Source organism: Barbatula barbatula (assembly GCF_947034865.1).
Source record: "Barbatula barbatula genome assembly, chromosome: 18".
Lineage (NCBI taxonomy): Eukaryota > Metazoa > Chordata > Actinopteri > Cypriniformes > Nemacheilidae > Barbatula > Barbatula barbatula.
In genome coordinates this window covers 2,546,488-2,560,711 of record NC_136781.1, presented here as the reverse complement: position 1 = coordinate 2,560,711, position 14,224 = coordinate 2,546,488, and the positions used below count along the sequence as shown (strand labels likewise).

General features: G+C 38.6%; 2 protein-coding genes across 2 annotated transcripts; both read left to right on the top strand.

The window, feature by feature from the left end:
• Nucleotides 1–1,193: 1,193 nt before the first annotated feature.
• Nucleotides 1,194–7,843, top strand: ube2d2 (ubiquitin-conjugating enzyme E2D 2). The gene is made up of 7 exons (XM_079479560.1): nucleotides 1,194–1,610; nucleotides 2,839–2,902; nucleotides 4,555–4,586; nucleotides 4,820–4,897; nucleotides 5,167–5,272; nucleotides 6,027–6,120; nucleotides 6,774–7,843. Exons 1-7 carry the CDS (start codon nucleotides 1,587–1,589, stop codon nucleotides 6,817–6,819), a joined length of 444 nt encoding a protein of 147 aa, XP_079335686.1. The 5' UTR covers nucleotides 1,194–1,586; the 3' UTR covers nucleotides 6,820–7,843.
• An 874-nt stretch (nucleotides 7,844–8,717) lies between these two features.
• On the top strand, nucleotides 8,718–11,335 carry LOC306907753 (CDGSH iron-sulfur domain-containing protein 1). The gene is made up of 4 exons (XM_079480117.1): nucleotides 8,718–8,879; nucleotides 10,299–10,471; nucleotides 10,855–10,961; nucleotides 11,041–11,335. The coding sequence occupies exons 1-4, from the start codon at nucleotides 8,804–8,806 to the stop codon at nucleotides 11,096–11,098; spliced, it is 414 nt and encodes a 137-aa protein (XP_079336243.1). The 5' UTR covers nucleotides 8,718–8,803; the 3' UTR covers nucleotides 11,099–11,335.
• Nucleotides 11,336–14,224: the final 2,889 nt, after the last annotated feature.

Sequence of the window (14,224 nt, the reverse complement as noted above, 5' to 3'; positions counted from 1 at the left end):
GCTCAGGCATGCAGGGACTGCCTCATACCGCCATCACGCGGAGGCTGTTTCGGGGTTTCCCTGCGTGCGAGATTAGAAAGCCAGCGCGCACCCTGGCCCTGTTGCTGCTTTCTTGATGTCAGTCTTTTTAACGCTGCACGGCGAAGAATTTCAATTCCTATGTAAATGTAAATGTACGTGTTAGAAGTTCTGTTTTGGGTGCTTAAACAAATCAGTTCTTGCTATTCTGTGTGCTTGCTACATGCCTTAATTGTGTTTTAAAATACACTGTCTGGTGGATATTATTGACATTGCATTTGTTCTAAACCTGTATTGTTGCACTAAATCCCTTATTGTCATGTCATATTCATAATCTGTGATTTTATGAATGAATAGTATGATCATTCAGCAACCGAATAAATCCCCTGTCTTTTTGAACAATTGTGTGATTGTCTGAATGGAGGCACAGACCTGTTTGCCAGATAAAAGTATCATAATATTTTGGTAATATAGGCAGATAGTTTGATCCTTTTGGATTTGTGTAATCGGGATTATGTGAGGATCAGACAAAAGCATTCCTATAAATATATTGTATTAATTGTTTCTACAATCGGATATTATAAATGCGACCGATTTCAAGTGATATAAAAATAATGAAAATGCATCACATATATTTCAACTGAATTAAATGATTTGATAGTCAAGGTGAATTCAGAAACTCCCCAAACAAAAATACTTTAGTTTTTACCAGTAAATTGAAGTATCAATCACTGCAGTATTCGGTTGTATTATTAACTATAGGGAATTTATAGACCGTAATAAATACTTTTTACGGTTAATAGCCTAACACATATAGATGAAATTAATTTATACACACAAATTAATTTAACATCGTCTATATGGACGATACTCTCGTGTCGTACCGCGATACAAACATTTGTTTGTAAAATATCCATCCGCATTGGCAAAACTTCCTCTGACCTAACGTTACAGTATTTACAGTCATGAAAAAATGTTAAAAGTCGTACTGTACTCATCCTATAAACGTGGACAGGGGTCGTATGAGCACCACTTAAAATAAACAAGTCTCAACCAACTCTACAGTGTTTAATTCTCTCCGTCCTATACATAAACTGATCGTTTTCTGCTCGAAATGGAAGCGTTTAACCACAGGATTCATTTGGGCTCAAAAGCGTTAAAGTGTTTCCGGCGGAGTCGCCATTTTGGCTTTGCCGTTGCATCAGTTTCGCTATTCTCTGTAGCGCAGTCGAGCAACTGGCGTCGGCGCGGAATCTGTCCTCGGCGACTGCGTCCATTGGCGGAAGGATCTGATTAGAACAGCGCAGTGTGCGTGATGCGGTAGCTGCTCGCTGCCGCCGCTGCTGCTGCAGGAGGAAGGACCGAACCGCTTCCAGCACCACCTTTCAGTTTCGCCTTCAAATTACACCAACCGGCTCCGTCACACACGCAACACCGATTGAACTATCACCCCAAGGCGTCCATATTACGACTCCCGAGGGGTTTGTCGAGTTTAAATTGAAGAAACGCCGTTTTAATCGAATATAAAACGGGTTTTGTGTGTTTTTGACAGCACTAACAGCACAACAATGGCTCTCAAAAGAATCCACAAGGTAAGGAGAAGGAAGTGACGGCTGCCAGGGCCTAATTCCGCACTGTAACCGTACCATCCTCCCTCATTTACGCCTAAAAGTTAATACACGGGATGTTATCGACAAGTAAAACGCGTAAACTGTGCCGTTGGTACGATGACAAGTGTTTGAAAGCGCTCCGGTTCGATGGTTCGGCCCGGGTAAGCGGTTAGCACGGAAGCTAGCGCCCCATCGTCGAGCTGTGTGTGGTTGATATTGAAGCACATTCGTTATCGTTATCCTCTTTATATTTCAACGATTTTGTCTCGAATCAAATTAAATACGTATTTCCAAATGGAGATGCGTTTAAACGTGACCATTGGTTGATTATCGTCAGCTCGTGATAACGTGTTAGCATGCTAACTCCTGGTAACCGCTGATGCTAGAGGCCCGTTTGGGAACCGCAGATAACGATGGTGTCTACCATTCACAATCCCACAGACTAATCGTTTTGTAGTAGAATGTTTTGGGGCCGGTTGTTATTACTTAATATTTTATGTCATTTGGGGTTTGGGTTCAAATAACGGGCTGCTAGCCGCTCGGGGAGAGGCATCTGGCCCATCGGGTTGCCGCTGCAATGATGCGTTTTCTCCAGTTTCATGTTATATCAGCATCTGTTTTAGCGTGTTTATCATTTTAACCAGCTTGTTTTTACCAGTGTGTAACTACACGACCTGTAAATCCACATGTCATGTTTTAAAACCCGAACTCGCACATTCTGTGCTTATTTATGTACGAGTTGTGCTCATGGCGCTAGCAAATTGGCTGTATTAAAACGTGGTCCAAAGCGTACATATCATAAGCACATTAAAGTGTTTTTGTGTTCACCTTGATATAAGAAAGGTTTACGATCCACATGGTTTAGTAGAACAGACAGAGTAACCTGAAAAACGCAGTTACATAAGCTGTGATAACCTCTCGGGTCATTACATCAGCTGTAAGTATACGATAATGTTTCTGTTTTGATATTAATCTCCGTTTATTTTTAAGTTACTCACACATTTCGGTAGTTTGATATATTTTACTGTTAATTGGTCAAATGGCAGATATTAGGTTTAGTTTTCAGTGTCAGTTTCATTTCGTGTCTTCACCGTGCGCACGGCGGCTCGTTCAGACAAGCGCAGGTGTGAAGGTATGTCAGGCAGGTGATGCAAAGATTTACGTGTTAGCTTTTTTGACATTTGACAAACAGGTTCTCTGTGTTTTACAGGAGCTACATGATTTGGGCCGTGACCCACCTGCTCAGTGTTCAGCGGGCCCAGTAGGGGATGACAGTAAGCGACTCATTTGACCCAAATAATGCACTTTGTTTCTAGTTTCTTTTGTTGGTTCTGTCATTTTGTGTAAGGGTTGCATTATAACACCCTTTCTACCTATTAAGGGAACACGGAATAGGAAAAATGCTAATTTAGTTGAGATCTCCAAAATTATATTGGCATAATTCTATAGCCTTGTAAAAGACTGACCATTGGACTTTTCTCTGACGATGCATGTTTTGGTGGGCTGAAACATTGAGGGGTGGTTTCTCGGACTAGGATTAGGTTAAATAAAGATTAGGACCTTAGTTAAATTAGGACATTAAAGCAGTTTGTACAAATCATGCCTTACAAAAAGCATTACTGATCTGCATTCTGAGACAAAACAAAGGCACTAGATTATTTTTAGATGTGAGCTGTGCAAGTTTGTTTTAGTTTAGACAGCACTAACATTTATTTTGGCCTAGGACTAGCCTAAACCCTGTACGGGAAACCATCACATAGTGTACCACAATCATCTACTGTATATTAAATGTTAGGGGCTGTACTTTAATAGTGATATCTATTTATGCTTCCCTCAATTAATTAAGCATAATCGTTGTGATATTAATGTTTTAAAAGCAAGCACAAAACTCCCGATAAGGTCAGAAAATCATTGCAAAGCTTGTATCTTTTAAACTGCCACTTAACAGAAAATTAAAAAACACAAAAATCATTCACTGCATTTCTACTTTTTTGCAAAACTCACAGACAAACATGAAGTGTGACCAAAAGTAATGATTTATAAAACAAACAAGTAAAAAATGAAGCGAGGCTTCATTCCCAAGGGCTTAAAATTTATTTTTTTTGGTGGTGGAGTGTTTAGATGATTTGTCGCATGCTTTGAAATATGGTGTTAAAGAAGTTCAATGGCAGCAGATTATAACATATTCATTGCCTCTAAAGTATTGGACTAGTATACAAAAAGTTCTGAACTGACAAAATAAATGTTTTTTAATCGTGAATATGGGCAAAATAATTGTGATTATCATTTAACACATGATCGTGTAGAATGTAGGTCCTACCTAAATGTAGGTTATTCTCAATAGAATACAACATTCACATTTAGGCTCTTTTGGTGGGACTTGAATCCTATCCTCAATCACAAATTGTCATGAGTGTTGTTTTCCTTCCTGATTGTTTTCATTGTTAACCACATGATGTGGTCTTTGGTGCTCATAAATATTTACTGGGAGGTTTAGTCACAGAAAGACTGTTGTTTGAGCCGATTTGAACAAATAGAAGTGCATATAGCTTCCCTCAAAGGACGGCCACTTTATTAAATCCTGAATCATATGTAAAAGACTATTTGACCCACTTAGAGCCTCAGGGACTTGACTGGAGTATGAAAACATAATTGTACTAGAATTTGCTTCATCATATTTTATACTGTAATCCCCATTGCACACTTGAATGATTCTGAATTTGCACAATAGGCTTTTTTAAGATTTGCTAATTTAATCTGCTGGTGTACAGATAATATCACGTAAAGAGTAGGCGAATAATCAGGCAAATTTGAATACATTTATTGAAATATATGTGGGTTTTGATGTGACCTTTATGAATGACACCTGATGTTACTGACATTGGCTCTCTAACAATGGTGTTTCTATTTGTACCTTGTTTTTCAGTGTTTCACTGGCAGGCAACAATAATGGGACCCGTAAGTATTTTATTCCCCCATTGGAGCAATGTTAGTTGAATTAGTTGGTCAGCGTGTGTTCAGGATTATTCATTTCTTTACCTGTCCTTCTAAATTAGTATCTGTAAATTTATATTACTTCAGGTTTTGTTTTGAACCATAGTGTTGAAATATCTATGACTATTTAAATGGGCCATATTTTGCTTTAAATATTTGTTTGCATGGACATAATTTATGAAACGTTTGTTTTACAGAATGATAGTCCTTACCAGGGTGGAGTGTTTTTCTTGACCATACACTTTCCCACAGATTACCCCTTCAAACCCCCAAAGGTCAGTAATGTCCACGCCTGTTTGACAAAAGCTCAGGTTCTAAGGTGTTTTTTAGTTATGCTCAGGTGTTAGTTAATTATTTGTCAGTTTGAATACTTTCCTTTCACCTTTGCGCATGACACAAGGAAATGGTTTTACTTCTAGCATGCATTCAGATTGTTTTGTTAGATTAGATGTTTCAGAAATCGGAGCATCATTTTGAATACTATTGTCATTTTATCAGATCGCTGGTTTCCGGTCTAACTTGTTTGTTGTTGTGTCTTTCTAAGGTTGCATTTACCACAAGAATCTATCACCCAAATATCAACAGCAATGGCAGCATCTGTCTTGATATTCTGAGGTCACAATGGTCACCCGCACTTACCATCTCCAAAGGTAAGCATCTCAGCATGGTTTCTTCATCCAGCAAATTAAGGAAAAATCTATGCCTGCATATTGTTCTATAGGAATGTTTAAGACCGAACTACTGTATTTTAAGTAGAGTCTTGCATTTAAATACAAAGCTTTCTAGTAGCTTGAAACTGCAGTGATACTCTTGGAATTATGTTGGTTATTGATATTAAAATGAGCTTTAACACCTGAGCAGCATGTCTAGAGCTGCTGTTTTTATTCATTGTGTCAAACTGTTTCTAGTAAACTGCTTTAGTTACAAATAGAATAAACGTTTGAAACCACCTGTAAATCATATTGTAATATTCCCCAGATTAGCACAAGAGTGACTAGAGAAAACTGAAAATGTTATTTTAAGCATAAATGGAAGATTTAAGAATTTACTGCATGTTAATGTGCGTCTATGCAAATGCATGCAGATGAAGGCAAATTCTGTCCCGCGTATTCTACTCGCGTAATAATATGTTTTCACGTATAAGCTACGTTATTAATGAAATGCTTTTCATGTTCAATTAAGCTTCTTGTGTTGAAGGTTTAGGCTTTTAGGGGAAGTTTGTTCACTCTGTATCTCCATATATAGTTTCAGACCTTCTCTCCATTGGCAGAGCCAGCGTTCTTTTTGGTGCAGCTGAAATTACACAGTTAACCTTATAAACTCCAGATGACTGTGTTAAAGAGTGAGTTACAAAGTACCTCTCTTTTCATTTTGGTTTCTAACTTTTTGTCTGTTGCCCTGCAGTTCTCCTGTCCATCTGCTCCCTGCTGTGTGACCCCAATCCGGACGACCCCTTAGTACCTGAGATTGCCCGCATTTACAAGACTGACAGGGAAAAGTGAGTGTCCTCTAGTGCACTAGAATAGTACAGCACACTGTGTTTATAAGGGCGAGGTGTTTGTTCAAGCATTTTGTCCCTGTAGGCTTTTCACTTATTAATATGCATAAAATTGCTTACATTGTTTGTTTACCCTTTCCGACGTCCCTTACAATGCCTCTGCCCTCGGGATGTGTTATTTATGCACTAATGCTCTTATAGCCCTATTTTGTGATTTTGTTTACTTCAACTGCAGCTAAACTTTAGAGTATTCTAGGCTTTGTTCAGGTAGATGGCATCATGATATCTCATAACTACTGCTTTGTTGTATAAGTAACATAATGGTGTTTTGACATTTGCATTGTTACTATAGCAACAGATGTAGATATACCAGATATGGACCACACGGACTGAATCAGATCATATTTCATCCCATAGCTAAACGAGTGGCCATCAGTCCAAAACATTGGATTTAATTTTTCAAAAAAAAGTGAAAATGATTTTTGCTTGTAATGTAAATATCAGTTTAGCAGCTCCAAAAGAGCCTCCAGTGTTTTCCTTTATCCAAGCAAAGTTGTGTGCGATAATGACAGTTTTTTTGTAGCTTTTGGCCAGACGGTGTGTGTAGGTATTAGTCCTGTAATCTTGTGACCGTATTTTTCTTCTCTTTACAGGTACAACAGAATAGCTCGGGAATGGACACAAAAGTATGCAATGTAGTTTTGGAGTTAGAATCATGGTGGGAGAAATACACCTCTCCATCGTAAGGTTAGGGGAGATTTGAAAGTTTAAAAGAAAAAAGCTGAAGAAAAACAAATCTTGTTGGTTTCCATTGGAGTGCTTTCTTTAAGCCACGCCTCCCCTCACCAGAGCACCTCCCCCTACTCTTATTTCCCCTGGCATCCATGGTGTACATACTGAAAACTTCAACTGTAGCCCCTCCTTTCCCAAATTCAATTCTTCACATCTCCTGCTTTACTTTCTCCGTTGCTATAGCGACGTGTCCGCTGCTTGGGATCAGTTTGTATCAATTTTGCTGTTGAAAATGTTTATCGCTCTAAAAGCATTCCTTGTTTTTAAAAACTGGGATGGGAGGGCTTTATTTTTTTCCTCCCTGCATTTGTCATAATCTGGAAATAGAGGGATGTTTACTTTACAGATTACTTTATTTTTGTTTCCTGTGCTTCCAACTGTACATTGGATCAGGATTTTTATTTTTTTGCAGAGAAGGGAGGGGTATGCTGGCTATCTTTTTGTATAAAATCTGTAAGGAATTCTTTTAAAATCATAGCAGGTAATTAAAGGAAAACGGACCTCCTGTCCTCTCTTCTGGATTATTCCAAAGGACTCGAAAACTATGAATATATATATATATATTTTGTTTCCATTTGCCATTACAAAGAATGTCTCTGCCCCTTTCCTTGGTCATGACCAACTTCACAAACATTCACCATTATGGAGGGTTTTGGACCAGTTATTTAAAGCAGTCTCAAATACATGTTTTTTTTTTCTCTCTCTACCCCAACCCACCCTTGTAACCCCTAAATTGAGTTGGGTTTTTTTTCATTTTCCTGCTCTTGTTAAATTAGATGCTAACATGGTTCAGCCAGACTCAATTGGGTCCATGGGTGAGAGGACACAAACTCCTCACAGACAAACTTCTGTATATTTAATTTCCTGACAGGCTCGTTGAGCTTCGTGTGTTGATTAAAACTGTGTAATAAAATGATGACTAAAGTCTGAACTTTGTGTCTACGTTGCTTTGTCTAAACTGTTGATGGCTCACCGAACGTGAAGAACTTTGTCTCATGCTTTTAGACTTAGTGACTTTATTAGCTCTTTAATATAAAATGGTCTGAAATATGCAGGCTTTTCATTCACACAAGGATAAATCTGTGCAACAAAACAGCTACTCTGTCACTGTGCAGAACTCTTACTCTTAACAGTTACAAGTATCAAGTCATGACATTCAGAATTGCTAAATGCACAGGTCATTTTCAAACAGGGCATGTTTTATAGAGGCATAGTAAATAATTGCAATAGCAACTATTTTATCCTTCAACAGTTTAGCACGAATTTATTAAAGTAGCCATATAAATTCAGATTTATTGTGACCGCCTCAAGCTAATAATTTAGCAAATGCTTAGAATTTTCTGGAAATTTCAGTGTTGTTTTGTCAATCTGATATTTATGCTATTAATAAATTATATTGCAATATTTTTGCATACATAACGACTGACGTAATACGCAAAAAACAGGACTACATAACCAAACCAACCGAATTTGACAATCCAGTTATGGATCCAGTATCCGATCTTGGGCCCTGTGCGAAACATACCATACCCTTGTATAACAGTAGTACACTATATAATAAATGTAATTCCATGTGTAAAATCCCGAAATAAAAGTGGATAATATTTAGTGCACTCATTCAATCCCATGATGCACTACCGTAACGAGTGTACAATCCACAGTAATGACAGATTGTCCACTCGTTTTCTTTTCGAATAATGTAGGGAACGAGGGTGTAGGAAGCGATTTAACACGCGACCGAGCACTACGCTCTCCAGCCATTGGTCAGCTCCTCAGTGACGCCACCGCGCACATGAGTTCCGCAGTGTAATGACGTCGCTCTGAGCGTCCGTTCAGCGCCCATTCAGACCTTGTAGTGTCCTTATTCAAAACAACTTGAAGTTCTGCGATCATGTCATCCCTGTTTACAGCTCTTTTTACTGCGTCCACTAAACCGGGATTCATTCCGGGTTTAAGGGTTTCAAAAGGTAAATCATATTTTGTATTTTTCCGATGCCGATGTATGGCTGCTTTTGTGGTAACACCGTAAATAATCAGTACGTGTCTGTGCTCGATGCGAGTAACACTATAAGTTAGTCGAGCAGTGCATTGTATTCAAGATTGGCGTTTTAATAATGCCTTTAAGTTACACGTTAGTAGGTGTGCTGTTTTATCATCTGCTTAAACGTTGTTATAAGTTTTAGGCGTCAAATAACGAAACGATTGATTCTTTTCATAACACAGGAAACACGTGGCTGACACAAGTGTACTGTAAGCAAAGTTTTAGTGTGGACATATGTCACAATATGTTTAGCCCGGTGTTAAAACAATCCGTGCTTTCTCTCAGAACGAGCTATCCTCAACTATAGGGTTGTTGTCATGGATGATACATGAGATTAGAGACATAAAGAAGACGATGAAGTAATACTGGATGTGTATTTGTTTCAAATTAAATTGATATATATATATATCAGTGCATATCATTTGTTTGAATGTCCTGGGCTTGTTGGTTTACAGATATCAATTTACATGTTACAAGTTACCTTAACTAAAGTTGATTTGTTCTAAAAGTCTATGTTTTAAAAGTTGTTGTAATTGTAATATGCGCATACATGTTGTTTCTGTTATCAGCAGCATGGCTTCGATTTGTTTGTATTTATTTTAGCATGTAAAATGGGTGACATTAAAATTCTGTCAACAGTTGCACAGATTTAAAATAAACATTAGCAATATGATCATTGATCAGATGTCTTTTTCATCTTTAAAAGATTTGAGTCTGAATTAAAAACCATGTTCAGTAATGCTGAGATACAGTAATGGCATAGTTTTCAGACCATAAAAATGCACGTGTTATTTCTTGAAATGTGAATAGTTTAAAAATAGCTAATAAAATATAAATACATTTTAGCAGTCTATTTATTACGATTGGTATTTCAACAAACAAGGGAACTAAGTACTCGCATGTGAATAATTCGGAACCGTCCCGCCATGTTAGAGGAGGCAGACAATATGCACAATTCCACCAGACTGCCCTACCTACTGAGCATCACACCATCAACAAATGAAGATGGCTGGAGTTGTTGAAACAAGATATTCATATTTACGCATGAATGAATGTTTTCATCTGAGTGTACCCGCCTGAGTGGCCTTGTTAACTTTTTCACACACTCGACTTTCTTGAAAATAGCAATTTGTGTAAAAGTGTGCATTGATTGTCACACACAGAGTTTAGTTGACACCTAGAAAATGAATATGTACAAACATGTAGAGAACGCAATTTTCAAAGTGCATGTGGTTTTTTTAATCATGAAAGGGATAGTTATAGCATGCGACGCGTCCACTCAAACACAAGCGCCTCCTGGTATGTGCGTTTGCAGATCAGCTGATCACCATCGTTCCTGTTACAGTGGCCGCGGTTGTGAGTATGTACATGCTGACACGCAACTTCAGCGGGCAGAGCGATCCCAAGAGCAGAATCAACCAGACCATCAACAAAGACAGCCCCAAAATAGTGCACAGCTTCGACGTCGAAGACATCGGAAACAAGGTCGTCTACTGCAGATGCTGGAGGTCCAAGAAGGTGAGTGAAAGCATTGCATTGTGGGAATTTGATATTACATGTTGAATATTTATGAGTGGTCAGTGTGCACGGCTGATGTCTAAAAAGTCTGCTTTTAAATTTACAATAAATAGAAGTGCAGAGTTTATGTCTCTAAATCCATGTAACTTCCTTTCTAATATGGAAAACATGGATTTATTTCTTTTTAAATAGTTTATTAACAATTAATGAAAGTGAATATGTATAGACACGCTTGAGTTTCCAAAGTACCAAGCATGCATTTAGCATTGTTAACTTCAAACCAGGTTTTTCGTCTTTGCAATGTTATTGCCAATTCAAATGCTGCTTATAGATGTATACGAATCTACTTGTGATTTATATCTACTTATTTTTTTACTGGGCAGTTTCCCTACTGTGATGGCGCACACAGCAAACATAATGAGGAAACTGGTGATAATGTCGGACCACTGATCATTAAGAAGAGAAGTGCAGCAGGCCAAAAAATCCCAGAGTGAGAGCGCACACGCTCCGGTTCTTGCCAAAGTTGCTGTAATTCTCTTACCTACCTGATGTTAATTCGTCTATTTCAGACCGGGGAAGTGCATAAACAAGCATACTGTAATGACAGATGCTGTACAACCATGGTGAGGTTTTACGCCTTTTTGCCTCTTAACGTAACGCATATTCCTTGAAATGTGCTTTAAAACTTTGGACATGGTCAGAGCTCCAACGCACAATGTTTTATTGAAAATTTCAGTGATTGTGTCGTTTGTGGTATTAGCTGTCTTCCATTCAAATATGCCCTTTACATATATTTTCTAGAGTCACGGTGTGTTTGGCTGAATGATAAATGTTGGTATTTTTAATAAATTGTATTTGAAAGTGGTCAGCTCCTGTTCTGTTTTGTCAAGTTTGTTTTTTGACCCTCAGCAGTTCAGTGGTTGGAGGAGTAAAATGTTTGCATCTCTTCCCAGTGTTTTAACACAGGATGTGGGAGATAATTTGCTCTACTTCCTTTAATACCAAACAGGAAGTCAAGAGATCAGCCTACTGCAGTTCCACCTAAAACAACCAGGTGGAGCCACTCTATCAGGTCATGTCTCGGGTACCTTGTATTAAAGACATAGTTCACCAAAACAAGAAAATTCTTCCGTTATTTACTCATCCTCATGTCAAACCTGTATGAGTTTCTTCTGGAGATATTTGAAGGCACATTTGTAACCAAGTCCCCATAATTGACTTCCACCATATGGACACAAAACCACTGAGACATTTCTCAAAATATATTATTTTGTGATTCACAAGACAAAATTCCATACTAGTAGAGAAAAATTAGGGATGTTAAGAATATTATAGACTTGGAGGTGGGGCTTTTTGGTTTGGACCAGTAAGTACCCACCTAACAAAGCCCCATGAACCACCTGAAACACCCTAGCAACTGCAGAGCGAGGGATACTAATAAAAGAATGAAGAACCCATAGGTGAGGTAGAAACCTTACTGGCCTTAATAAAACAGTGACAGAATTGACGGTCTGTATGTTACGTATGCTGTCAGTTATGTTGGGAGGCATGGATATCTCAGTCACTGAAAAACAGGAGGTTGACAATGCAGAACTCAAAACCTCAGGTACATACTTGTGAGGGAGAGATGGAGAGAAGCTGTCCGGGGTACAAGTGGGCTGTATTTCTGCATTTGAGTAGCAGGCAGACAGCATTCCTCAGCGTCTAACAAAACCGGACGTTTCCTCCATCTCTTTCTTTTTTCCTCACAGTCTCTGTGCCGTCGTCTTTCAAGTGGGTTTTATCCTCTCCTGTGGAGCGGGTCATGTGTCTGGCTGCCAGAGAGAGCCATGTGACGTTAATCCAGCGTCCGTTCCCCACCCCCTTCCCACTCAATCCCCCCGACCGACAGACAGACACACACACAGACCCTCAGATAGGAAAGTAAGAGAGAATGTATTAAAGTTATCTGAGAATTATGCGGCCGTGAGGAAAGGCAAACATTTATTTGAGATGGTTTCTCTTTATTTAACGTCGGCCGTTTAATTAGTTTTGGGGTCAGAAAGGTAAAGCTGTATCATGTGGCCTATTTGGAGATGAGACGTGTTTCCCCACATGTTATAACACAGCTCTGCTACGCTGGGGCCAGATACTACAGGAATGTCCTCCAGGGTATGACGCAAGATCCAAAGGTCCGATCAATGGGCCTGCAAACAAAACTGGCTCAAATCAGGGCCGTCACCCCTTCCCCCATTATAAAGATTATTGGTTGGTCAATATGGGTTTCCGATCTTCCCCTTGGGTTGCCTTAAATCGCATTTATTCTAGAATACAATGTTTTTGGATGGATGATCTGGATGGTGATAAGAACAATATCCTGACAACCATAAATGCATGAGTTTCATATAATTCAGGATGATACCATCTGTAATACCATCTGCTACCATTCAGCTTGCGTTAACAAAGCAAAGGGTATGGGTTTGAACCCCAGGGAACATGCATACTAATAAAAACAAGGTATACCTTAAATGCACCTAAAGTGGCTTTAGATAATATGTAAATGCATTGAACTAATGTACACAGGCCTAAACACAGAGTTGTCTATTCTGTGAATATGGATAAATGAAGACACGTGAATGAAATGGCAAGCTTCGAAAGCACAGTGCCACTTTACTCTTGTCTAAACTTGTTAATGCAATCGTGTAGGACTATAACGCGCACCTCCGCGTCAAACCCGCAGCCGGCAGCGGCGCGCTGATCGATCCGCATTGATCGTCCCTGACGAGCTGTTCCACTTTCCAGCCAATGCACGAGCTCCCGTCTGCGATTGGGAAGGAGGCCGAAACGGAGGAAAATTTCTGCCGCCCTGGCGGTGTCACTTCCCCACACTTCAGCTGGCCGCCTGCCAAGCGCGCAGGACGCTCGCAAGAGGTGGAGTGGACTCGCGTAGCGACGAGGAAGAGCGTCCACGAGCGAGAGGACGGACAAATGGACACGCGTACAGAAATGGCCCTTCTGTGACAGTGATGCACCAAAGCACAGAAAAAACAGGTTATTGTGGTAAACACCAGCTCAGTTTCTTTTGGACAAAGATTAATGATGTTTTTTTTTTATTTTTCCGACGTAAAGAAATTCATGTTATATTGAAATGATTAATGTCAACTATGTTTGCTGCGTACTGCTAAATTAACCTGAATATCATTGTATAAACGCGCATGATTACTTGTTCACGTTAATTGCAATAATAAGCCTGCATTTTAATTACCCAAACATTTGTAATTATTCAATAATTTAATATATTATTATCATTTAGGCTAATAATATAGGCCTACATTACATATATATATATATATATATATATATATATATATATATATATATATATATATATATATATATATATGTATAATATTATTTCAATGATAGTTTATTGTTGGTTGTGTATTATTATGTTTTTTTGTAATTAAGTATTAAAATGATCAAATAACGTAAAGATGCGTAATGGTCATTATAATTTACACTCGATTTAGTCCTCAAAAAACACCGTCACGCATTAAATTGTGTATTTTATTTGTGTTGACGGTTATACTATTTCAAATAATATCAAAATAACCAGTCAACATCAATTTCCTAAAAATCACGAATGTGAAGAAGTTTTGATATTACAATCGTGCGCTCGATGAACAAAATATGTGAGCGCAGCAAACAATGTCAACAATGGGCTGAGACTCCAGCCCTCTCCATAAGAAGTGCTCTCAAAACTATACTTCATTC